Source organism: Carya illinoinensis, chromosome 1, assembly GCF_018687715.1.
Source record: "Carya illinoinensis cultivar Pawnee chromosome 1, C.illinoinensisPawnee_v1, whole genome shotgun sequence".
NCBI classification, from domain to species: domain Eukaryota; kingdom Viridiplantae; phylum Streptophyta; class Magnoliopsida; order Fagales; family Juglandaceae; genus Carya; species Carya illinoinensis.
This window is the reverse complement of record NC_056752.1, coordinates 38135257-38161888: the sequence shown is the minus strand read 5'-3', so window position 1 is coordinate 38161888 and position 26632 is coordinate 38135257. Positions and strand designations below refer to the sequence as shown.

Sequence of the window (26632 nt, the reverse complement as noted above, 5' to 3'; positions counted from 1 at the left end):
ATAAATGGAAAAAGCTAATTGGCTCCCTAATTTTGATCAATTCTTTTGCCCATTAGTGTATTTAATTTTATTATTTTAATAGTTAAAAAATTTAATACTAGTGAATTTATGTATTTTTTATTATTTTTAAAAACATTTAAAGATCTTTAAAAGAAATGAAAAAATAAAACAATCATAACGTTGATAATTTGAAGAGTCAAAATGGTAGGGACCAAATAGCCAAAGGTCTAATCAATTAGATTATCATTATCATATGACAAATCTCAACACATTTAGCATTATTATTAAAGACTATGCATCATTTCACCATAAGAGAAAAGAAGCCTTACATAGAGGATTTCTACCAAAATTTTCTACCACAACTCTGTTTTTTTTTTTTTTTCTTTCACCTTTTTAAGCTATTTAAAAATTTTTAAAAAATAAAAAAATGATATATTCATTTAAAAATACTTACTTAATTATTAAGTAAAAAAATTTAAAAAAATTTAATTAATTTTTTTATAAAAATTGTATGCGGGAATAGTATTTTCCAAAAGAAAAAGAAGCAAATTGGGTAAAATGTCATCTATGTAGAAAGAGAAGTGCTACCGATCATCACTCTCAGTCAACATCTTCTAATCCTTTAATAAAAACAATTTTCTACCTGTATTACTTTGATATTGCTTAAAATGCGCCTATTATTTTTTGATGGTAGAAGAATATATCGAATTGGGTGAGAGAGAGAGAGAGCGAGGGACAGAGAAGTAATTCCAAAGCTGCAATATTTTGTGATAATCGGTCAATAAAATGTAAAATGCCAACGATAATGACACGTATGCTCAAAAACTTGCCGACAATAAATTCACTCCTGGCACTTGTGACTCGACGGTGGCAATACTTTATTAATTTATTTATTGTACCACCGACCAATCACCAATAAATTTATTCGAATTACATTTGCGAGCAATTGCTCACATTTAATTAATATTAATATTTCTATATATTGATATGCTTTAGGTCTTTTATATTAATAATGCATTTAGTATGTGAGTAAATAAAAAAATTAAGTTTTTATTTTTATTTTTAAAGACTTATTGACCAAGGAACGATCGTCTTCCCATGATTATTGCGTAAGACTCGGTGAAGAATTTTGATTTTGGTTCCAGACATCAATTATTCCCTAATGGATTAGGTTCAAACGCACCTTGTACCCTCGGCACTAATAAATGTATATTAAAAAAAAAATTAAATATAGTTTTCATAAATTGAGATTTTCTCTAATTTTATCTCAAATTAAATAGAATTTAAAATTTAAAATTTAAATATATTCGTATCTCTTGTATCGAATTGGTTTCGAGTGGAGAGTACTAATCAATCCTCTTTTATTTATATAAAAGAGAGTATTAATCCGTTTTTAGTATATAGTAAATATAGCAATACACTTCGTTGGTTTGGAGAAACGGTGGCTTTTACCAACTAATCACACTGCAATATTTACACAGATCAATGGTTTGGAACATCACCCTCACTAACGTCTCCCTCTGGTAGCCCAACCCGTCTTTCACCTTTTCCTTGGCCTTCTTTCTGTTTTCCACTGATTCATACGATACTAACATCCCCCCCATCCCCCCAACTCTCTTTCTCTCTCTTTCTCCTTTCAAATTCCTTTCAGATCTGGTTCCGGAGCGCCATAATCCGCGGTTTCAGTGGAATGCTTGTCGATTGTCTGCTCCAAATCCCCGTGAATTTCGTTTGAACCGAGGCTCCCTTTGGTTTTTGTTTCGAAAATGGTGATCGTTGGTCCTATAACTCCTGGACAGGTACGACGCGTTTTGAGGTTCTTGTTTGATTTCGGATCTTGCTCTGGTTTTTTGAGTGCTTGAGCGGTAGCTACTGAGCAATGCTTTTTGATACTGTAGATAATATGCTGAACATATTGTAGAAACATGCTTGTGATTGTAACTCTGTTTGTTCTTTCAATGTTATAATGAAGGCATCTTTCATCAAAAAAGAAAAATAGCAGTGGCTTTGAAGCTATTTCTGGTAATAGTGGTTTATGCTGTGTCTTTTATTGATTTCAGGTGTCGTTTTTGCTTGGAATCATACCTGTAATTGCAGCTTGGATATATTCTGAGTTCTTGGAGTACAGGAAAAGTTCAGTAGATGCCAAAGTGTGAGTTGGATAATTCTTTTGATTGTAGGAATCTTGTTGTTCATGATTACAGTCAAATATGCAGCATACATTTTCTATGCAGAAAGTCTTAAAATTCTTTTTATAAGTGTGATGTTGAACTTCTTGAAGTCATAGACTTATCGTGTGGTATATCGATCCTGTACGTAATGCACGTGTTCATCCTACTCTGCTCTCTTGCCTTATGCTCATATGTTCTGTGAATATTAGTTCTATTTTCACGATTCTTTAGTGAATAATCATATGTAAGAAATATATGTCTATATGTATGTGTGTGTGTACACACACACATATATATATATATATATATATATATATATATATATATATGCATTCGTGCCAACTCTCATCGGAGCTTTTTGTATCTTTCATTAAGAATGAAAGATATTTAAGATCAAATTGTTAGAATTAAGGTAAAGAGTCATTAGACGACGATTTTTTCTTGTGCATGATGTTTTCTTTTGTTTAAAGAGAGTATAAATGTTTACTATGTTAATAAAATTTGATATATTCTGTCTACTAGTAGGCTCTCAGATGTAAATTTGGTTGAATTGGGGAATGGCACAGTTAAGGAAGATGACAGAGCTGTTCTGTTAGAGGGGGGAGGCCTCCAATCGGCCTCTCCTAAATCTCGAAGTTCGCCTGCTACATCTCCAATTTTCAGGTTTCTAAAGATGGTCTTGGATTCTTTTGAGTATTCAACTTATTATCAATCAATGTTTGCTTAACCATATAAGCTTACATGCATCATTTTATGATACCCTTTTAGGTTCTTCTTGATGGATGAGCCTTTCTTAATTGAAAATCGATTGACACTTCGAGCCATGTGAGTGAGTTACTCCCTTGACAGCAATTTAGAAATACTTTCTTAGAGTGGATCGAATCTTGACTTTCTCTCGATCTTCTATCTTTTTCTTTCTTACAGATCTGAATTTGGTCTTCTTATGATGTATTTTTACTTGTGTGACCGTACAAATTTCTTTGACTCGGCAACAAAGGTTCTGTTCATGACTTCATTATGTTGCTTTATATATTTCATTCCTTATTTAGGGGTTCATTAGCATTTAGTGAAGTATGTGGCTCAAGAAACATTTAATCATAGTAAGTGCTACTGCAATCACATTTCAACCAAAATAACGTTGACTATTTTATGAAATTATTTGGGAAGTTTTGGTGTCTGTTTCAGTTAATAATGAACTCTCATATAGTACATCCACAACCAAAAGTGAAAACCTGCATATTTGACTTTTGAAAAGTTTATTGAAAGGACTCATCTATATTGAGTATTTATGTCCGAGTTATATCTTTTTTGGCTGCTGATGGAATTTTTCTTCTTGACTATCATCGGTTTGTGCAGAGTTATAATCGGGATCTCTTCATATTTCTCTACTTCCTTCTCATCATAGTTTCGGCGATAACTTCTTTCAAAATACACCATGATAAGTCACCATTTTCAGGGAAATCCATACTGTATTTAAATAGGCATCAAACTGAAGAGTGGAAAGGTTGGATGCAGGTTAGTCGGCTCTTTCAAATGATGTACTTATTTGTTGAAAAGTTCACTCTCTCAAAATATGCTCATTTAAGGGGTAAAAGTTCTGATTATGCAAGACTTCTTGGCCTGCTGATTTGGGCATCTCCTACATAAAATCATTTAGCAAGTGGTGCAATGCACACACTGTCAAAGTCCATATCATATAAACAATACATATGGACTTGAGTGCATTAAACTCTTTATATCTTTATATTGTTCTGTTTAGGCTTATGCAATTGTATGTTCTAATTGCTGCCTCATTGTTGGTGGTCCAAATTTTCTCTTCTACCTTGCAGGTGCTTTTTCTGATGTACCATTACTTCGCGGCAACAGAAATCTATAATGCCATCCGAGTTTTCATTGCTGCATATGTGTGGATGACTGGATTCGGGAACTTTTCATATTATTATGTCCGCAAAGATTTCAGCCTTGCAAGATTTGCCCAGGTTTGCATTCCCTCAAAAGCCAAAGGTTGCTTCTCTGAGCTTTCATACAAATTAATCTGCGTTCAATTGTAATAACCTTTTTTTTTTATTTTTTTATTGAGCAGATGATGTGGAGGCTTAATTTCTTGGTATTTTTCATCTGCATTGTCCTTAACAACAGTTACATGCTATACTACATTTGCCCCATGCACACCCTTTTCACTCTAATGGTTTATGGAGCGCTTGTTATTCTGAACCAATACAATGAGATTGGGTCGGTCATTGCTTTAAAAATTATGGCTTGCTTCTTGCTGGTTATCCTAATATGGGAAGTGCCTGGAGTGTTTGAATTGGTTTGGAGCCCACTGACATTCCTTCTTGGTTAGTAACTGGCCAGAGCTTCATATTTCCTGCAAGAACTATGCACTGACCCAGAGTTCTAAATCATTGCAGGTTACACTGACCCAAACCCCTCAAAATCTCATCTGCCCCGCTTGCATGAGTGGCATTTTCGTTCAGGCCTTGATCGCTACATATGGATAATTGGGATGATATATGCTTATTATCATCCAGCAGTGAGTTCTAATGCAATCTTGTGCAACTTTCTTATTTCTTTCCCATCCCTCCCCTCCTCCAATAGAAAATTTACATTTTCCTTTTGTTTTTAACAAAATGAGCTTTAAATAGTTGTCATGTTTTGCCTTTCTTTTGAGTTAATGACTACGAATTTGACATGAATTATTATAGGTTGAAAGGTGGATGGAGAAGCTAGAAGAAACAGAAGTAAAGCGCAGAATCTCAATAAAAACAGCTGTTGCTCTGATATCTTTAACGGTATTATAATTTGGTATTAACAAAAATCATACATCAAATGTCTGACTCTCATTTAACCAGTTTGGATTTCTAGGCAGGATATCTCTGGTTCGAGTATATCTACAAGCTAGATAAGATTGCTTACAACAAATACCATCCATATACCTCATGGATTCCAATAACGTATGCATATGTTAGTTCAATATGTTGTCAGTTTATAATATTCAAAACGTTTTGCTAGTTTGAGACATTTAGTTCTTCTTGATCAGGGTGTACATATGCTTGAGGAATGTCACCCAGCATTTTCGTAGCTACAGTTTGACACTTTTTGCGTAAGTGATCTTTATTTTAACCCACAAGTTGTTGATCAACTCTAGTATAGAAGTCTTATCACTTGCTGCCATTTCTGCAAGTCTAAAGAGATTCTACCAGCTTTTCCTCTCATTTTGAATTCATTTATCTCTGACTAATATTTGTGATATCCTGTCTTCGGTTTTCCAGATGGCTTGGGAAGGTAACTTTAGAGACCTACATCTCACAAATACATATCTGGTTAAGGTATGCCAAAGCTCATAATGGTGAATGCCTACTTTAAAGCTTTGATCAGTATAAAAGGATAGCTGCTGCTGTTATTATCAGATGATGGTTAATGCATACTTTCAAACTATTAGCTGCTAGCCTACAGCAGATATGCATGTCAGAAGCTCATGCTTCTCACTTTAATTTCTGAATTTGAAAGAAAGCATAAATTATCTTGGTGAAGCTTTGTTTTGTGTGTCTGCCATGTGATGAAAGTGTAGTACATCTGACATGTTTATACGTATGTGAATAAGTACAAATTGTGCAGACAATTATCCATTCACATGAGTATAGAACACTATCGAACAACGATTTCCATTGAATTTGCAGGTCCGGTGTTCCAGATGGTCAGCCAAAATTGTTGCTTTCTCTGATCCCAAACTATCCAATGTTGAATTTTATGCTCACTACTTCCATATACGTTGCTGTAAGTAAAAGATGTTATAACTTTGAGATCATGAAAATATCTGGTACGACTGATGCTGCAACTTTTTGCTTTCTTGCAGATTTCTTACAGACTCTTTGAACTGACAAATACATTGAAAATGGCGTTTGTGCCCAGTAAAGACAGCAAGCGCCTTGTCCACAACATTGTTACAGCAGTAGCAGTCTCAAGTGTTTTATACTTTTTGTCTTTTGTATTCCTGAAAGTCCCTCAGTTTTTGGTAAGACTTGCTCCTCCTTTTATTCAAGAATTTACTTCCATGTCAGTTTGATATCCTTTTCATGCCCGTCTGCTGTCCGCCACTCTAATAATTAGGTGGACAGCAGTCACTAGCGACTAAAAAATAGAACCCCCATGATTTGAGCAGCATAAATGGGTTTGTGCTTGTCTTCATCCTAGTAGTCAAAGATCAAGTGCATCACCATTTCTGTTGGGCTAGTGCCTCCAGCTGAATTACCTGGAGTATACTTTATGCTCAAATATTCAGTTTGAACCCTGTGATCAGTGTTTTTATCAGTTCTAGTTCATTGATGATTTGCTGTCTTTAATGAGAGATTTTGCTGGCACTTGTATAATGCACAGGTTTGAGCATTGGAGTACGTAAATATAATACAGAAGGGGATTGGCTTCTGTATAAGTTCTCCGAGCAGAAGAGTACCATTCTGCTGCCAAAAACCAATTGGAATATGGAATCTTCTGCTGCTTGGCACGTCCTTATTGGGGGAAAAGCAGGTTTTTTGGACATATTTTGTATCGTAGAAGTTGGGTAATGGATAGATATAAACTCCAAAGAAAGGGTTGTGTTTTTTCATTGCCTTAATTGTTACAGCTATAGTAAAATGATGAGAAGCACAATTTAAGTTTGTAAATTCGGATCCGTATCCGATAGATTAATTGTACCTCGGATCGTTTGATAGTCATGTAATTCTATGTCTGTTCCTAAGACAGTAATCGAATTGAAATACCAAATTTCCTTTTGGGGGATGGCAACATGGATTCACCAATTACTGCAGCCATGTAGTTATTGATCTGATGACAAAAGAATGAAATAAAGGAAACCCTTTTTAGTATTAATATTAAGAGAAGTCTATTTAGAAGTTAGCATTTTCCACGCAATTGAAGTGGGTTTCATAATATAACAAAATATTAATAACCCCGATTGGTTACCAAAACTCAAAACATCTCATTTCATCTCAATTATCATTACAATTTTTTCAAATCTTTATACAAAATATAATAAACAATTTAAAATTTTCAAATCTTAATATTAAATTAATATTAAAAAATTATTATAACAATATTTAATTCATTACCATTTAAAACATCTTATCTCATCTCATCTCATCTGTATAACCAAACGAGTTTCGAATTCTACATTTACAATAAATGGAATTTAACATGAAAAATTTTGTTTTTTTGTTTTTTTTTTTTTTATTATATATATGAATCTTAAATTTCTCCTATCTATCTCAAAAGAAAATGAAAAATACTTTCCCAGGAGCGCATAAATCATTTATCATTTTTGTTTTTATTACTCAATGCTGTCACACCAGACTTGCAAGAATTTAATAGCAAAGACCAAAGAGTAAGAAAGGCTTATATTTTTCAAATTAAAAATGAAATCACACGTTCTTGTTTTGAGGTTCTGCTTCGTAATCGTTTTCCTGAGTATCGACTCTCTCTAATTTTACAGTCCAGTTTTGCTGACAGAGGTACAAATTCTCTGCTATAATAGCTTCTACGAATCAAAAGGACCCACCTCGTGGTCATGAGGTCTTACTTCATGCCCATTTTTTCGAACATATACGTCTTGTGAAGTTTCACTCTTTTCTTGCTCACAAAGACTCGAATTTTCAGGTAGAAGACTATGCCCATCTTTAGAGGAACAATTAAAAGAAAAACACTGAACTGTAACAGATTTGTGGGGAAGTTCTTAACATTTATTCAAGCCACATATTTATTGAGGATGAATGAGTTATGGGTTATGAAATTAATTATTATTTGATGAGTAACTGAAATAATAAAGTGAAAATGTAGAAGGTTAGTGGATTCAGTTGGTTACGGGAATTTAGACACACAAGATCAGGATCCTCCACTGATCAAACGATTGTTTTTACAAGGATCATAAATGTAGAAATTAAAGGAATGAGTTGGAGAAGTTGCAGAGGTTACTGTTGTATCGAAATTAAAATCTAAATCGTTTTCAGTAGTTTTGTCATTCTTGAATGCAACGGGAGTGTTGTCAATTTGAAGAAACGGCGATTTCAGAAGTAACCGCTCTCACATTGATGGTTCCCACTTCCCACTCTTATTAATTCTCTGCTGCTTTCCTACCTTGTCCAATCCCTTTGAACTTGTCTCCAACTAAGACTTCTCGTTTGGTTTCCGTCACGAAGATGCTGATCGGTGGTCCCATAACTCCTGGACAGGTACGCGTTTGTTTTGCACTTTTCTGTGCTTTCAGATATTGCTCTCGTATTCGATTGCTCAAGTGGTCGTTGAGGATAATGCTTCATGTCGTACATCGTTATGGTTGGTCCTGCGTTCTTAGGCTGTGTTTGTTTCCGATGGAAAATGCTTTCGGCTTATGTTGCTTCTTTATAATGCGTATCTTGGTTGTTTTTACTAATTTCAGGTGGCGGTTTTGCTCGAAATCATACCCATATTTGCAGCTTGGATCTATTCCGAGTTGTTGAAATACAAGAAGTATTTAGTCTCTGCCAATCCGTGAGTTGGAGAATCTTTTTTCTTGTTGGAGATATGGGAATGTGTGGTGTGTGTGTGTGTATGTAATTTATGGTTCCAAGAAATTCAAACACCAAACTTATAAAAGACCTAAAAAACGTTCCTGCATAGCAAATTATGTGTTATGCACATTGTTGTTCAAAGTCTGGTCTTGCTTTATTGGCTCATGCTCATATATCGTGCAAATCTTAATTGCAATATTGTCTTTCGTTAACAAGGGAAACAAAAGAAAGAAGAATTAAGGTTTTTCTTTTTGTTTCTTTGATTAAATCTGTGTTCACTCAAGTTTTTCTTTCTACTAGCAGGCAATTGGATGTGACTTTGGCTGAAGCAGGGAACGGAACATTTAAGGAAGAAAACAAAGCTGATTTTTTTTTTTGGGGGGGGGGGGAGGAGGTATCCAATCAGCCTGTTCTAAATATCTAAGTCCAACTGGATCTCTTATTATCAGGTTTGAAGACTGTCCTGCAGTAGTTAATTTTCAAATCAATTTGTGCTTGCTTAAGCACATAATGCCACATGCCTCGCTTTATGATTCCTTTCAGGTTCCTCTCCATGGATGGGTCTTTCTTGATTGAAAACCGATTGACGCTTAGAGCTATGTGAGTGCACCACTTTCCTGATTGAAATTGAGAAATAGATTCTTCCATTGGATAATCGTGGCATACTTCTTTCATCGATTTTCTGTTGCAGCTCCGAATTTGGTCTTCTTATGGGATATTTTTACTTCTGTGACCGTACAGATTTCTTTGACTCGGCAACGAAGGTGCTTTTATCATGCTATATGCATACCTTATGGCTTGTATAGGGGTATCACATGTGGTTTACACTATATTCAGCCATTATAGCATTTTTCAATATTTTTACGTACACTTCAGTCACTTTTGGTTCCCTTATACAGCAAAAGAACTTTCTTTATCTGCATTACTTTTAAAATTCAATCGTTTAGGATATTATTTTCACAGAACTAATTGGAACTTTCAAGTATTTTTTTTCTTTATTTTTAACAAACTCTTATATACATATTTTCAACCAAGAGTTCAAATTTTCATATTTTACTTTTGAAAAGTTCATTAAATTGTGGGCTGGATGTTTGATAAATGGATTGCATCTATATTTAGTATTTATCTTTGAATTATAATTTTTTTGGTTGCTGATGGATATCCTTCTTGATTATCATTTGTATTTGCAGAGTTACAGCCGGGATCTCTTCTTGTTTCTCTACTTCCTTCTCATCATAGCTTGGGGAATATCTTCTTTCAAGATACATCATGAAAGGTCACCATTTACTGGGAAATCCATACTTTATTTAAACAGGCATCAAACAGAAGAGTGGAAAGGTTGGATGCAGGTTAGTCGGCTCTTTCACATGCGGTATCTATTTATTAAAATTTATTTCTTAAGATATTGAAATTTATAAATGGTGAAAGCTTTGACCATGCAAAACGTAAAAGGGTATTCTTAGCTTGGTTTGGCCTCAGGTTTAACATTAAAGAATTAAGCAACGGCTGCAAAATGCAGTGAAACTCGATTCCATCATCACAATCCATCTTGTTGTTCCCAATATGAACAGTATATACACTTTTTACATCAAGCTGTTTAGGCTTCATGTTATTGTATAATTGTATATCTTATTGCCACACTATTACCGGCGGTCTTACTTTTGTAATCTGACAGGCACTTTTTCTGATGTATTATTACTTCGCTGCAACAGAAATCCATAATTATGTACGTGTATGCCTGGCTGCATATGTGTGGATGACTGGATTTGGGAATTTTTCATATTATTATGTCCATAAAGATTTCAGCCTTCCAAGATTTGCACAGGTTTGCAGTCCCCTAAAAAAACAAAGATTGCTTCGAGCTCTCTCACAAACTTATTTGCTTCTAATTGAAATATCTTTTCTGTTTTTCTGCGCAGATGGGGTGGAGGCTTAATTTCTTGGTATTATTTTCCTGTGTAGTCCTAAACAACAGTTACATGGTATACTACATTTGCCCCATGCACACCCTTTTCACTCTCACGATATATGGGGTACTCGGTTTTCTGAACAAGTACAATGAGATTGGGCTGGTAATCGCTGTGAAAATCGTTTCTTGCTTCTTGCTAATTATCGTAGTATGGGAAGTACCTGGAATGTTTGATTTGGTTTGGAGCCCACTTACAGTCCTTGGTTCGTAACTAGTTAAGACTTCATATTTCCCGACAACAACATTTCAGGTAATACTGAAAAAGTCCTAAAATCATTCCAGGTTACACTGACCCAAATCCTTGTAGATCACATCTGCCTCGTATGCATGAGTGGCATTTCCGTTCTGGACTTGATCGCTACATATGGATAATCGGGATGGTATATGCGTTCTATCATCCAACTGTAAGTTCTAAGTCAATATTGTGCAAGTTTTTTATTTTAGCCCTCACCACCCCCACCCCCCCCCCCCCCCCCCCCCCCCCCCCCCCCCCCCAACACCCCCGGGCAACCAAAAAAAAAAAAAAATCCATTACATTTTACTTTTTATTAATTCTTCAGGTTGAAATGTGGTTGGAGAAGCTGGAAGAGATGGAACCAAAGCGCAGAATATCAATAAAAACAACTCTTGCACTGATATCTCTAGCGGCACTGTGGTTTACTTTTTTGTCTTTTTTTTTTTTGGGCTAACAGAGTGGGATATGCGCGGTTCATGTCTATTTACAAGCTAGACAAGATTAGTTACAACAAATACCATCCTTATACCTCGTGGATTCCGATAACGTATGCTTAACTCAATCAAATACGCTGCCATTTTGTAGTATTACAGTACGGTTTGCAAGTTAATGATGCACAATCTCATTCTTGTTTACCAGGGCCTACATATGCTTGAGGACCGTCGCCCAGCATGTACGTAGCTACAGTTTGACGTTTTTTGCGTAAGTGGCATATATTTTAATCCATCTGTAGTTGATTTATTCTAACATGGAAGTCATAACATGCAGCCCCCATTTTGGGTCACTTCGAAGAGATCCTCCTAGCTTTTCCTCCCCATTATAAGTGGATTTATTTGTGATATTTTGTCTTTGGTTTGCCAGATGGCTCGGAAAGATAACTCCAGAGACCTACATCGCACAAATCCATATCTGGTTGAGGTATTGTGAAGTTCAAAACTGTGAATGCTTGCTATTTTTTTAAAAGGTTTTGTCAGTATTAAAGGATAGCTTCTAGAGATCCTGCTAGCTTTTCCTCTATGTAAGGAAAGTTTTACATGTACATATCATCATGTACATTTTCACGGACATTCATCGATTCACCTATATATGGAATAGTACCTTATAATGATTCCCAATGAATTTGCAGATCAGGTGTTCCAAATGCTCAGCCAAGATCAGGTGTTCCAAACTTCATGCAAATAACTGGTATAATTAACGCTCCAATTTTTTTGAGTTCCTGCAGATTTCTCAGGGACTCTTTGAACTATCGAATACATTAAAAAATGCATTTGTGCCCAGTAAAGACAACAAGCGCATTATCTACAACATGGTTACAGCAATAGCAGTCTCAAGTATTTTATGCTCCTTGTCTTTGGTGTTCATAAAAAATCCATTCAATATTGGTAAGACTCGCTTTTTTGATCAAGTAGTTCGACTTTTGAGTCAGTTTTGTCAAAAATTATGAGTTATCTTCAGCCTATAGTCAGAATAACTCTCAATTTTATGATTTGGAGTTGGAATGGCCCTGTTTATACGCCGCCATTACAGTCAAATATAAGGCGGCAAAATGTAAATAAACGAGTTCTATAAGATTGAATTAAATCAACTCACATAACAATTACATCTCACAATGCGCGGGATTAAGCATTCAAATATAAGTACGGTACAGAAGACTGCTGGCTTATATAAATTCTCAGAAGTCATAAGAGTAATATTTGCCTGCAAGGGTTTTCATCTCCATAACAGAAATCTGTTCAGAAATGGATTCTTCTGCAGCTTTTCATGTCTATTAGAAATGGATTTTAGAAAATTCTGTGTTGAAAAAGTTGGGTGATAATTATTTGCCTTTGTTAATTGACATTACACTATTAATTATTAATAATAATGCGTGAAGCATGGAGAAATCTATAAGTTCATAATCCAATATTGTCTGTCATGTCAAAACTCAAAAAACACCGGAGGTTCAGAATTTTTTACCCTATCTGCAAAAATGTTAATGGTGCAACTCATTTTCATAGAAGGTTTCATACAAAATTTCCTGGTCATCAGATTCCATCCCACAATCAATTACTACCAAACATCTCCCTCTAGCCAAATTGTAATTCTGGGAATTTATGAAGGCAAGAGGAAGGAATGTAGAGTAAAGTAAATCACATGATAGTTTAAAAGTTTATACAAAATAATTAAAGCTATTTCCGAACCTCAGGATAATGTAAATGTATCACAGTGAGCAGCATCACGGACCTCAGCAGCAACACCACAGCTTTACTTCCATTCCATCAGAATATGTGCACGATGTCATAGGCAAATCTTCTTATGTCAAGGAAAGTAGGCAGATATGAAATCAACTTTCTACTGGAAAAATGATTCAGTAACAAGAATGATATGATTTGGACTAAGACGTGTTTCAGTAAGGAATCAGCCTTTAGCACCATGGTCGGTCCTGTCTTCAGGATCAAGGTGTGGCAACAAATGGAACAGTTTTTCAGATAATTATGTAAAGAGTCTTATTTGCAAGTCTGGAACACATTAAGACACCCATCACACCACTGACATGGTAAGATTTGATTTGCAGGAAAATCTACTCTTTGCAAATATAAATTTTCTTGTATAAAATGTCAAATGGTATGAGCTGGGTGCTCACATGAAAGACTTGATCATTACCCTCCGGCACCACGGGCTTGAGCCAAACATAATTATTTGATGTTAAAATCAGGTAGTAGTCTGAGAGAACAAGAAAGCACACAAAAGTATTCCATGATCTATATTATAGTCTCAACATCTTTATCATGTAATGGAATAACAATCCTAAACGTTCATGATTTTTGACATCATATCAAGTGTCACATAGAGAAAGGATACGTCCAGAATAGCACGAATGACTGCCAAAGAAAAGAAAAGAAAAGGTAGAAAATGTTAACAAGATAATTAGATTGCAATGTTGACAAGTTAAGCATGAATAAATCAGATAGATAAAACATAAATTGATTAGAATATGTCCAAATTCTTTGCTAGTGACAGTCCAGACAAGTCATTCTTCCTTGAGCAAAGCATTTGTTAAAAACTTTTCACTAAAAAATCTTTAGAGTTCCAAGCATAATTATCATAAGCTATTTCAACAAGAAAATAAGCATTTTTTTAACGATCCGAAGCACTAAAAAAAAGCATTTTCCTTCCATCAGAAAAATCAAATTTCTATGATTCAAATGGATCAGCCAGTTACGACCAAGCCCCCAAGCCATAGAAACAAAAGAGCTCTTTCTGACAAGCTAAAACTCAAAGGCATAATTCACGCCAGATGTTTTTCCCCCAACAGATTAACTTGCAACCAACTCCAGTAACTACCACGAGGTTGTCACTCACATGAAGTTGCAAAGACAAAAGGAAATAAACAATGGAGAACCCATTTAATAGAAGGTGGACTACAAGATTATATGCTCAGAGGAAGCTATGAGATTCAACACACATTTAAAGATGTTCACAAATTGTTACCCTATGCAAACAGGTCAGAAAATTTATACCACAGAGAGAGAGAGAGAGAGAGAGAGAGAGAGAGAGAGACCATGAGCCCACTAAAAAACCCATCAAGTACAACCCGGTTCCAGCTATCGAAGTATGAATGAATTGAAAACCCTGCCTTCGCTATTAACCCAACCGAAGTGATTGCCATGACTAGGAAATAAAGGATAAACCCAGTCAAGCCTGTGAATCCCGAAATTCCAGCAATGACCCCACCAATAATAGACAGAAAAGTCCGGCTGCAAAAAAAAAAAAAAAGGTTTAGGTTCTACATACAAGCATTATACTTCACAATTATTTTTCCTTCATATTTTGTTGCATTTTACAGCCTACTACAGCTCCAAATCCAGAAAATGTTCAAGTATGTTAACATCTCTTTAATCATTCAGGGCTGTCTTCAATTCTGTATGTTGATATACACCAAAATTCATTTGTGAAATCCTTGGATATTGCAGGAATCCACTAAAAATTCACAAGTACAGCATGATGAAAGCCTCCAGAATTTTTTATGATTTAGTTGACTTAGAAATACCAAATAATGCACACTATCTCTCTTTCCCTCACAAACACATATGGTATATACCCACCGAAACACACACACCCTTGTAATTTATGGGGTCTGAAGAAGTGGGCCTGGTGTCCTCTATACAGTTATCTGATATTTAAAACAGTTGTCAATTAGACTGGCTCCACGTGTTAATAGGTTGTCAAAACAAACCTGTAATATATAGTTTTCATGTTACTTTGCAGATTCTCAGCATTGAAGTTTGGAATGTCATTCGTGGGATCACTTGATTTCTTCTCAGCCACACTAGAATCATTATGTCCCACCATACCTTCTACTTTGTAATATGATACTGGATTTCTGACAAAAGAAAGACAAATAAATGAGCTATTGTGATTATAATTGAAACGTCAACCAGTTTTTGTGGCTTCTTAATACAGCACTCAAGTAACTAATAAATGGTCTATGAGGCAATCAACCAAATAACTCAAAAACGTTATGGTCAGGAAGTACCAACTTTTCATAGAACAGATATTAATGCACCTAGGTTGTATCATGTTTTGTTCATGTACTAAATAACAAGAAAACCATGTTGGTTTAATATCATTTTGGGGAAGTTAGAATCCAGGTCCTTTTTGCTTTAATACGTGAGAGAATTAACCGGCTAAACACAAGCTCTGCATACAGATTGCGATCCATCACGCCAATGGTATTAGATTTCAACATCCACCGACAATTATGAAATGCAATTTCTCCAGGGGGTGATGAAGAAAGAACCCATCTTCAATTAGCCCTGTTGTACGCTAGAAGAAAAAAATTGCCCCCCTAGGCTGACCCCCTTCCCAATTCCTCACCTGAATGTTACAATCCCACCAAAATTCCCACTCTATATCCTCTAAAAATATCATAATTAATCCAGTCGAACGAAAATTGATCCAAAAAGCAACACTTTTTTTATTATCCAAACCATCAAGGACAATAAAATCACCAGGATTTAAGCTTTATGAAGACTTCGAAACAACACCCCCCCCCCCCCCCGCCCCCAAAACAAAAAAACAAAAAAAAAAAATAGCAAAACAAAACTATACGAGACAATAGCACTGTCAGATCTGAGAATGAACTGTTCCAAAACAAAATAATTCATAAAGATTTCGATTCTACTGCGTAATTACAAAAATAGAAGACGAAAATATGATCGAAGAAGAAAATTTTACAAAAAAGAGATACCTTTATGTTCACTGGGAATCGGAGACCAAAGCACTCAAATGTGCTTTTGAGCAGTAGGAGTCCTAGGACTAGCCGTCGGAATACAATACCCTTTCAAATTGCAATTTCATACCCTGGAAATTACCTTCATACCCTCAAGTTCAGAATTTTCATAACCCGTACCCGTCATGCCTTTTCCGGGTTAAAGGCGTTAAGCTTACTCTGAACTTCCACTTCTAGCCTTACAGCAGCTTCTCCGTTCTCCTCAATGGGTGTCCACCTGCCTTCGAGTCTTGACTGAACCCTAAACCATTTTGGGGACAGTATCTTTTCTGGTTTTTTATACGCTGTTTTAAAATAAATAAATTTTTTGAATTCAAGAACTCGAAGAACTTGATTGAGGCAAGCTGGGGTTTAGGGTTTTAGTTCTTTTATAATGTACTTGAAAGAAGGGCGTTCCTTATTGTTGAAAGTCCACAAGCCTTCTATCCCCTTTGTGCTAAACACAAACCCAATTCTCAATCCCCATCAACCCCTAGATGAACAGAAACAGTCCCTTCTCAGAGAAAGCGACGTCCTAAACAGATTGAAACGCGAGGGCGACGTCGTTTTGGCCTTGGATTACTTCAGGTCCATTGCCAATTCAGGGACCTTCAAGCACACCCCATTAACGTACCAAACCATGATTGAGAAACTCGATCGGGAAGAGAACCAAACTGATGCCGTGCAATATTTATTGCACCAAATGAAGTTGGACGGAATTGGTTGCTCCGAGGAGTTGTTTGTGAGTGTTATAAAGGCTTATCGGCGAGCCGGGTTGGCAGAGCAAGCCTTGAAGACGTTTTACAGGATAAGGGAATTTGGGTGTGAGCCAACGGTGAAGATTTACAATCATTTATTGGATTCTTTGCTTGGTGAGAATAGGTTTCAGATGATTAATCCGATATATAGTAATATGAAGAGAGATGGGATGGAGCCAAATGTGTTTACGTATAACATTCTCTTGAAGGCGTTGTGTAAGAATGATAGGGTCGATGGTGCACGCAAGTTGCTTGAGGAAATGTCGAAGAAAGGGTGCTCTCCAGATGCAGTGAGCTATACAACTGTAGTGTCAACATTGTGCAGGGTTGGTAAGCTGGAGGAAGCGAGGGAGCTCGCAATGATGTTTGAACCCTGTGTGTCGGTTTATAATGCATTGATAAATGGGTTTTGCAGAGAATACAAGTTTGAAGAGGTGTTCAAGTTGTTAGTTGAGATGATGGATAAAGTGGTTGATCCTAATGTCATCACATTCTCAGCTATCATCAGTTCTCTTTGTGATGTGGGGAAAGTTGGATTGGGTCTTGCAGTGTTTGCCCAGATGTTTAGGAGAGGATGTAAACCCAATATTTACACGTTTACTTCATTGATAAAGGGGTATCTCTTGGGAAGTAGACAATGTGAAGCACTTGAAATGTGGAGCCAAATGATTCGAGAGGGATTTGTGCCCAATGTTGTTGCGCACAACACTCTAATACACGGTCTCTGCTCCTGTGGAAATATGGGTAAAGCCGTATCTATTTGTAATGAGATGGAGAGAAATGGCTGTTTTCCAAATGTGACTACATATAGCACTCTCATTGACGGCTTTGCAAAAGCTGGGAACTTTATTGGTGCATCTGAGACATGGAACAAGATGATAACGCATGGTTGTCAACCAAATGTTGTGGCATATACCTGCATGGTGGATGTCCTTTGTAGGAATTATATGTTTAACCAAGCTCATAGTCTTATAGAGAATATGACTACTGAAGCTTGTCCTCCAAATACGGTTACATTCAACGCTTTTATCAAAGGGTTATGTGGCAATGGAAGACTGGACTGGGCTCTAAACATGCTTGAGCAGATGGAGAGATATGGGTGTTTTCCCAACATCACAACATATAATGAATTATTGAATGGTCTCTTTAAGGCAAAAAGATTCAGAGAGGCTTTTGGACTTTATAGGGAGATAAAAGACAAGGAGATTGAGCCGAATTTGGTGACTTGTAATACCATTTTGCATGGATTTTGCAGTGCTGGTATGCCTCAGGAGACCTTGCAGGTTCTTGGAAAAATGCTGGTTGGAGGAATAAAGCCCGATACCATCACATATAACACAATAATTTATGCTTACTGTAAGCAGGGAAAGGTTAAATCTGCCATCCAACTTTTGGACAGGAATTGTGTTGCAGAAGAGTGGCACCCTGACGTAATAGGGTACACTACTCTTATTTGGGGGATCTCTAATTGGATAGGTAATGATGAAGCCAATTTTTATCTTCGCAGGATGATCAATGAAGGTATTTACCCCAACTTCACTACCTGGAACGTGTTAGTCCGTTGTTTCTTCAGCAACTTAGGTCATATGGGGCCAATTCACATTTTAGATGATATCGTGAGTAACGGATAACGCACAGATTTGGATTATTTTCCAGACAGATGGGCCAAAACATCAATCAAATACAACAGATGCTCAAAATGACTGAATATGTGGATTTGTGCCGATCTCTTGTTGGGGGATATGTTAGATGCATGCTACGACCATACATTGGATTACTAGATGAGGCACAGAGGAGAACTGCACTAACTTTCCATGTGCGATTTTAATAATGTAAAAAATGTCAAGTACTAATCCTCTAGAGACTAGAAATCTCCTTATTCTTTATCTCCTCTCCCTTTGGGTTGAATTGAATTTGAAAGACAAGAGAGTGTTGGGGGAATTTGCACCCACATTCAAATCTGAAAGGAAATGTTAGAATTTGGACTGACAGTTCCTTCTTTACCGCTTAGTGACATGCTTTTGACATGATAATGAGATTGGCAACAACATTTCTTTTGCCCCTTGGGGAAAAGTAATCTTCGTAGTCAAGCCAAGTTACTTGATGAAGATCCATAAAGCCGATGTCAATTGAATTGGAGCCTCCGGATTGCTGTTCTATCGCTCAAAATCCCCCGGTAGTTTGATCAAAACTATTTGAAAGGTAAGCGAAAGCCTACCTACCATGGCCTTCGCAGAGGATTTTTCAATTCTATGGACCAGAGGTTGTGGTTATACAATGTATTCTTTTTGTGCAAGTAACTGATATGCAAGTGGTATGTAATTTTCAATGCTTTCATACCTTGTAGTTCACTGGTTGTGATGTAAAAATAGAATGAAACGTTATAAATAAACTTCTTTCATATGCTTTGTGTAATATCGTCATTAAAATGCAGTTTTGACATGGACTTATGGGAAAGTTGAAGCTCAGTATGCCGACAATTGTTGGACCCCTTAAATTTGTTATCCAGGCCGTGATCCAAAGCGCCGTACAAGAAAAACTCCGCTTCGAAGGGTTAAGTTTAGAGATGATCAACATCAAAGACGCGTTGATGTTGATTTCAAAAGCAATAGCTACTGTGTCCAGCAAAATGATTTTATTTTGCCAATTCAATATTCTCGTTGCAGATTTTAGGAATTACTATTGCAGAGCTGAAGTCAAACATGATCTTATATCTCAAAATCACTATTTATTTGGATTTTTTTTTTTTAAAGTCGAGGGTGACATGTCCAAGAGTAGTCCTATCCCCATTTTATTAAAACTTTCACTTATAATGAAGAAATACCATGTCAACAGACCAACTCACATGAAAAATTGCAAAATAAGACCACAAGTGCCAAAAATAATTACCCAACCAAAGAACCAATAAAAATATTAACTACAAACCAGCAAACCACAGGGGGTCCATCCAGAAACTAACAACACAAACATGGCAGCTCCAACCGATCTAAATTCAAAATTCCTTTGAGAAGATGAGGAAGCTCTTCAAACTGCATCCATGCCCTAGATACCAAATCCGTCGAGCGAGGTGATCAGCTCCAGCATTACACTCTCAAAAAACATGCTGAACCACACACTGCATTGGTGAAAGAATCTCCTATATCTCATCCTAATAATCCTTAAGATACCATATCTCACATCGCTTTCGCTGTAGCCAATGTACAACCAAAAGTGAGTCCAATTCAACTTCCACTTTCTTTATGTCAAGCTCCCTACAATGCCTCAACCCAAAAAGAAGAGCCATAAGCTCCGCCGAATTCTTGGTACCATGACCCAAACTAGACGAGAAGGCCAACACCAACTGACCCTCATCATCCTGTATTACTCCCCCTCCCCCCATCTGACTTGGGTTACCCAAGCACCTGCCATCAACATTCAGCTTATATCACCCTTGTGTCGGTCTTTTTCAAACTAACGATAACCGCCCGCTTATTTATTGGAGGTTTTACTAGAATGGAAAAAGTAGCTAACACCTTTTCATCCCCCATTAAGAGCTTCTTACCAGCCTTAAGCCAAATCTCCACCCATGCAATAGCAACCTTGATTGAATGCCAAAGGGACTCCACCGAAGCCATATATCCTTCCATGTGTGCCTTGCAACGCCAAAGCCGGAAAGCCCATGTTAAAATAGAAGGCAAGAGACCAAGTAAATTACCTTTTTGGGATGAGTTTGTAGCACGATGGAACCACAACTCAACTTTTTCTTTCCAAGGTCGATAAGGGTCAAAAGGAATGCCAACTTGAACAGAAGCTCGGCGCCATATTTCCTTTGCAACCGTTCTAGTAGCCAAGACATGATCTTGGTCTTCCAAGCACCCCCCAACACAACATTCACACTTTGAAACCAATGGAATACCTAGTTGCCTTTCACGAGCATCAACGCTGAGACAAGCATGAAGTGCCTTCCACATCGTAAACGAATACTTCTTGGGTAACGCAACATGCTAAACCCACTCAGACCAACGAACTCGCGACGCCTTAAGACAAATACACTCCCATGCACTCTTCGACGTAAACTCACCATTCAAACTCTGAGTCCATATCAGTACGTCTGAGCTTGCCTTATACATACCCAGGTTGTCCAGAATTGCATTAGTGTTTTCATCGCCCACCAGGCTTCGGATCATTCCCACATCCTAGTCATCATCAATCCTGCATTCTTTGACCTATAAATGAGGATGGCCAGTTATAGGAATTGCATCTACCAAGGGACCCATGCTCGACCACTTATCATGCCAGAAGGAAATGTTCCCACCACAGATCCGCCATTTAGAATTGCTAAGGACTTGTGGCAGACAGCGCATAATGCCCTTCCAAAACTAAGAGCCTCTATGTTGTCCCACCAAAGAAATATGCATACGTTTAACATATTTTGCTCTAAAATATTGCACCCACAAAGAATTCCCAATCAAGAGATTCCAAGGGAGTTTCATAAAAAGTGAAGCTTGCACTTCATTTAGGCTTCGTAAACCCACACCACCCTCTCTAATCGGCTTACACACTTTTTGCCAAGCAATCCACTTATGCTTCGGCTTACCACCCGAGGACCCCCAGAAGAAATTGCTCATAAGGCTGCATAACTTACTTAGAACAGCCTTTGGTGCATGCACAACCGAAAGTAAATGAACTGGCATACTAGCCACAACATGTTTGAGCAAAAGAATCTAAGCACCATTAGATAACAAATGACTTTGCCATCCCCCCTAGCCTATCCTTGATGCAAGCTACCAGGTTGTCAAAATGACACAATTTTAACCTACCAAAAATCAAAGGAGCTCCCAAATATTTCACTAGAAAAGACCCAGTCGAGTAATCTGTGAAATGTAACAAACTCCTATGTCTTGCAGTAGAAAAATTTGTAGGAAAAAAAAAAATCGACGACTTCTCCTTACTACCTGTACCGACCAAGCCTCATACATCCAAAAAATATCCCTGATCATTTTAAGAGATGACCGACCTCCATTCACAAAGACCATAACATCATCCGCATACAACAAATGAGAAATTAATGGTGCATCTCGGGGATGATTAAATGGCTGAATAGATCCATCGGCAAAACTCTTTTTCAGCAACCGAGATAGAATCTCTTACACCAAAATAAATAAATACAGCGAGAGGGGATCCCCTTGGCATAAACTCTGACCACTAGGGAGGAAACCTTTCACAGTTCCATTCATAACCACAAAGAACTAAGGGAGCTTAATACACTTACTAATAAGCCCACAAACACCACTAAAAAACCCAAAGGAGCTCATAACACGCAACAAGAACTCCCAATCAATACTATCATAAGTTTTTATCAACTTTAATCAACACATTTCCTCCACGAACACGCTTATTTATTTGGTGAACCATCTCCTGGACCAAAGAAATATTCTCAAAAATACTACGTCCTAATAAGAAGGCACCTTATTCGAGGCCAATCAACCTGCATAGAATTGGAGACAGCCTTTTAACCAGAATTTTTTTAGCATACCTTATAAATCAGTGAGCAAAGGCTTATAGGTCTAAACTTTTCAAAACCAGTAGGATTTGGCACCTTCATGATTAAAACTATATAAGAGGCCATATAAAACCTTGGCAACATATAGCCCCGAAAGAAATCTTGTATCGCCTCAACGATGTCAAATGCAATAGTATCCTAGCATGCTCAATAGAAACCCAATCCGAAGCCATCTGGGCCTGGACTACTATCAATCAGGATGGAGAACATAACCTCTTTGACCTCTTGGATTGAAGAGAGCTGCAAAAGCACCTCGTTTTCTTGCTCCAAAACATCAGAATTAACCATCGATGACAAGTGTGGCAATTCATGTTGTGGACGAGCACAAAGAAAGTCACCAAAATAATTGACTGCTGCCAGATGTATTTCCTCCGAAATCCTCAAAATTTGCCCATCACTTAGCTTCATCTCATTCACGTACTCTTATTTTGGACGTCAGTGCAAAGGACCGAAAAAACTGGGCAGAGGCTTCCCCTTTCTCCAACCAGTTTAATTTCACTTGTTGTGATAACTGGTCTCCTCCCTCTGAGCCCACACAACCAACTTCTCTCTTGTAACCAAGAGATCAAACTCATTTAAATAATTCAAATAGTCATTTAAATCACACAAAAGCTTCTCCCTCCCATGAAATCTCATTCACCAATCTCTCATATTACTGCTATAGAAGAAACTGCCGATGGAAAAGCGAAAAACATGGTGCCCTGACTTCATCCACTTGGATTCTCAAATCCAAGTTTAATAATCCCGTCAACTTCGAGAAGTGCAATATATGTGGATCGGGTTCGTATAGAGTGCAGGTTCACATAATAATTAGGGTGAGTTTTGGATAGTGAGTTGCCATGAGATAAGATAAAAGTTAAAATTTGAATAAAATGCTGTTTTTTAATATTATTATTGTTTTAAAATTTGAAAAAGTTGAATTGTTTATTATATTTTGTGTAAATTTGAAAAAATTGTAATGATTAAAAAGAGATAAAATGTGTTGAAAATAACTCTAAATCCAAACTGGAAGTAGGAGTCTCTGAGAAAACTTGATTAATAACATCAAAACAACTCTTTCATCGCATAAAGCTAGCATATAGGAAAACCTCATTCACTTATTTGCCACTTTTGCCGAGGGCATGCATATGGTTTAAACATAAAAGTGAAAATTGTAGCAGCAGAGCTTTTAAGCTTGTAAATGAGATCTAGCAATATGACCATTAGTGCCCTTTGGATAGAAACCACCAGGTCATGCTCGTCACCTCCCCCATATACAAGCCTCAGGATCTCCTCCGGAGTTCTATCATATGCAATTTAGTCTATGTCTCTAGCAAGCACGCTCCCAATACTTTTTCCCTCCGCACCCTTTCATTGTGCAACCACAATGCCTTCATCTTTCAATCCTGCGTGTCCCAGCTTATTCCTTAGCTCTGAGAAGTGATTTGTAAACTCTACCACCGTTATTCCATAGGGAGCCACCTTCATCGTTGCCCGCTCGTATAGCAATTCTCGAATGACTGCATCTTGGCCAGATTCCATGCCCAAAAGGCCTACAACAAGCTGACAAAAACACGAGAAGGTTACTCGTTTTCTGTTCAGTTTCAAGGCATTACCGGAGATGATTGGGGCTTACCCTTTTGGAAGTAGCACCTTGGAGTTTCGGATTTGATCCAACATAGCCAGTAAGTCCAACATAAGGAATCAGGTAGGATGCAAGGAGGTAGTTGATGGCGCTGGCTTAAGGATCAAAAGGTGGGATTAAATGTCATCCAAATGCACTATTCACCACTTTTGCAAATGATGCTGCACTCAATTCCAATAATAAACGATGGCAGGTAGTGCATGTTAGGAATGATAAGAGAAATAAATAAATAAAAAGTAGAATTAATCACACAAGATACAAGCTAGATTGGCGTGGTTCAGCAATATTGCACCAAAGTTTATGAAGCTGCAAAATATTTTATTTTTAATAATAACCAAATACAATACGATGGCCGTAAAAAGGGTTTAATACATTATATAGGTAAACCATAATCAGTAGTGGCCTATAGTATCACACAAGTAGTGTTTAGCACTGGAATGATGTTGTTGGCTTATGCTTGTGTTCTTTGTTTGTAATGGTGTTCTCCTACCATAAGGGGGTTTCTTGCAATAAATTACGGAGGCCCTATCTCTGGTTTAAAAAAAAAAAAAAAAAAAAAGGTAGTGTTGATGGCAATGTGAACCATGGCGCCCAATTGTCTTCAAATAATGAGGAATTAGGCTTCTATATATTCAATGATTTTTATTTATTGGATGTATCCTATTATACATTGAACAAATAATATCTGCCGGCCAACTTATTTATCACACCCAATCTTATCAGTTCATTTACATTTACATCACACATCTAATGATTTTTTTACTATTCACTGGGCATAATAAAAAAATAAGACGGCCTCCTTGTGATTGCAGAAGGAGATGTTCACATGCATGCTTGTTCAGTTCATCTATATTTAAAATCTTTCTTTGGTCTATTGTTCTAGAGACTTTTGTGATATTCATCAATTGTGGGAAAGGAAGAATAAAAGAAACAGTCAGTGTTACATCGATCTACATGGGTTTCAATAATCTTCTAATCTTCTAATATGGTAGCAGATAATTCTTGATTACTAGATTTGGTTTTTTGGCAGCAAGGAAACATTAAAAAGTGGACTTTCTGTTAATAAAAAGAGAGCTGACAGAGGCCTATCACAACTAAAGGTTTGAGTTTCCAGTTTCAGCTTTGATTCTTGTAAAAAATTCCGAAAACAAGATATTCTTCTTGATTTTTCAAAAAACTATCCAAAAACAGAGGTCTTAGCATGACAGATATGTTGTAGATTGAAGTTGAAAGACCTTATACCCAGGCCAGACAAGCCAAAGGTCACATGTCAGTGGGGATTATCTTATACGCACATCTTACACTTCACTAAAAAAAAGGGACATGACACCTCAGTAGTTAATAGTTTTCCATCTAACGAAGCAAACTCTGTTTGACATCTTTTCTTTTCTTTATTAAAAGTCTTTTAATTATAATCCTAATCATATTGCTATGATCTTTTGCATATTAAATCAGTAGGCCAACCATGTTTATTTCTCATTCTCATCAACCGACGAATTATTCAAGTAAATTTCTTTTGCCTACTGTTTGACATTCAAGTAAACTTCTCAGTATGTTATAGTCATCTTTTGCAATTTTCTCTATATCATTTAAATTTATTCAACGTCTTCCTACAATAAATATGTTGGATTTTCAGTTTGCACCCAAATGAAACAATGTTTTCAGCTTAAGGTTAGACTAAATGCTTATTTCTTTAATCAAAACAAAGGCCCAAAAAATCTGGCAAGTACTAATATGAAAGAAGAATATCAGTAAAAATCTGGTAAGGAAACCAATCTAATTTTATATGTTGAACTAGAAAAGACTGAAAAAATAAAAAATAAAAAATGTCAGAACCTAAAGTGTTAGAATACATTATATGTATATATATATATATATATGTTATGAAACTAAAAAAGAAATAATATTGTGAGAAAGAGAGGATATTGTAAAAGAAATAGTTGTTATTCAAATGCAAAACTTGATAATATACAAGTGAATGATACCCATATATATAGGAGTACAAAGGAGTAGGTATAGCTTAAGTCTTAATTGATGGCTCAATAGTCTTAATTAATGGCTAAATATTGGTCTTAATTGATAGCTCAATGATCTTAATTAATGGCTAAAAATTGATCTTAATTGATGGCTCAATAGTCTTAATTAATGACTATGTATGGTCATATAATAAGTTTATAACACTCTCCCTTTAGATGACCATACATAAAGAATATGTCTCGTTAAAACCTTGTCAAGGAAAAACTCAGAGGGAAAAAATCAAAATCGAATGAAAAAGAGTACAATATTCATGTATAACGCCAAATGCTTTAATATTACCTCATTAAAATCTTGTAAAGGAAAACCCAGTGGGATAAAACTTTAGCGAAGGAAAAAGAGTACAATTAGCACAAGTTTTCAAGACATTACTCTCTCTGAAAAGTGTATGGTGATAGGTCTTCAACTCTTTGCATTCCAATCTTCTACACAATCTTCTTAAATGTTGCAGTTGGTAATGCTTTTGTGAATAAATCTGTCAGATTATCACTTGACCATATCTGCTT

At 36.5% G+C, this 26632-nt stretch overlaps 3 protein-coding genes and 2 pseudogenes across 4 annotated transcripts; 3 read left to right on the top strand and 2 right to left on the bottom strand.

The window, feature by feature from the left end:
- The first annotated feature begins 1529 nt into the window (after nucleotides 1-1529).
- On the top strand, nucleotides 1530-6956 carry LOC122317677 (protein REDUCED WALL ACETYLATION 2-like). Of its 2 annotated transcripts, none has more exons than XM_043134732.1 (16): nucleotides 1530-1799; nucleotides 2061-2152; nucleotides 2697-2834; nucleotides 2940-2996; nucleotides 3096-3168; nucleotides 3528-3686; nucleotides 4001-4150; nucleotides 4255-4510; nucleotides 4583-4704; nucleotides 4877-4963; nucleotides 5037-5125; nucleotides 5212-5274; nucleotides 5444-5500; nucleotides 5852-5948; nucleotides 6028-6186; nucleotides 6549-6956. In XM_043134732.1, the coding sequence occupies exons 1-16, from the start codon at nucleotides 1767-1769 to the stop codon at nucleotides 6552-6554; spliced, it is 1638 nt and encodes a 545-aa protein (XP_042990666.1). In that variant the 5' UTR covers nucleotides 1530-1766; the 3' UTR covers nucleotides 6555-6956. The 2 variants fall into 2 exon arrangements, with proteins under 2 accessions (XP_042990666.1, XP_042990665.1); XM_043134731.1 differs by having other exon boundaries at nucleotides 2694-2834.
- Nucleotides 6957-8362: 1406 nt separating this feature from the next.
- On the top strand, nucleotides 8363-12625 carry LOC122296458 (annotated as a pseudogene).
- A 264-nt stretch (nucleotides 12626-12889) lies between these two features.
- On the bottom strand, nucleotides 12890-16305 carry LOC122317660 (ER membrane protein complex subunit 6-like). The gene is made up of 5 exons (XM_043134730.1): nucleotides 16148-16305; nucleotides 15134-15280; nucleotides 14459-14654; nucleotides 13759-13778; nucleotides 12890-13206 (listed from the first exon to the last, which is right to left on the bottom strand). Exons 2-5 carry the CDS (start codon nucleotides 15247-15249, stop codon nucleotides 13176-13178), a joined length of 363 nt encoding a protein of 120 aa, XP_042990664.1. The 5' UTR covers nucleotides 15250-15280; nucleotides 16148-16305; the 3' UTR covers nucleotides 12890-13175.
- Nucleotides 16306-16337: 32 nt separating this feature from the next.
- LOC122317644 (pentatricopeptide repeat-containing protein At3g48810) lies at nucleotides 16338-19334 on the top strand. Its single transcript, XM_043134729.1, has one exon. It carries the CDS (start codon nucleotides 16563-16565, stop codon nucleotides 18555-18557), a length of 1995 nt encoding a protein of 664 aa, XP_042990663.1. The 5' UTR covers nucleotides 16338-16562; the 3' UTR covers nucleotides 18558-19334.
- A 4211-nt stretch (nucleotides 19335-23545) lies between these two features.
- Nucleotides 23546-24272, bottom strand: LOC122296413 (annotated as a pseudogene).
- Between the last annotated feature and the right edge of the window lie 2360 nt (nucleotides 24273-26632).

What these genes read in the sequence shown, in the direction of transcription:
- LOC122317677 (XM_043134731.1), top strand. Translation starts at nt 1,767, where the DNA reads ATGGTGATCGTTGGTCCTATAACTCCTGGACAG. An exon ending in AGTTCAGTAGATGCCAAAGT is followed by an intron (nt 2,153 to 2,693) that starts GTGAGTTGGATA and finishes TCTGTCTACTAG; the next exon opens with TAGGCTCTCAGATGTAAATT. An exon ending in CTACTTCCATATACGTTGCT is followed by an intron (nt 5,949 to 6,027) that starts GTAAGTAAAAGA and finishes GCTTTCTTGCAG; the next exon opens with ATTTCTTACAGACTCTTTGA.
- LOC122317660 (XM_043134730.1), bottom strand. Translation starts at nt 15,249, where the DNA reads ATGGTGGGACATAATGATTCTAGTGTGGCTGAGAAGAAATCAAGTGAT. An exon ending in GGTTTTTTAGTGGGCTCATG is followed by an intron (nt 13,779 to 14,458) that starts GTCTCTCTCTCT and finishes TTTCTTTGGCAG; the next exon opens with TCATTCGTGCTATTCTGGAC. An exon ending in TCATTCGTGCTATTCTGGAC is followed by an intron (nt 13,207 to 13,758) that starts GTATCCTTTCTC and finishes TGACATAAGAAG; the next exon opens with ATTTGCCTATGACATCGTGC.
- LOC122317644 (XM_043134729.1), top strand. Translation starts at nt 16,563, where the DNA reads ATGTACTTGAAAGAAGGGCGTTCCTTATTGTTGAAAGTCCACAAGCCT.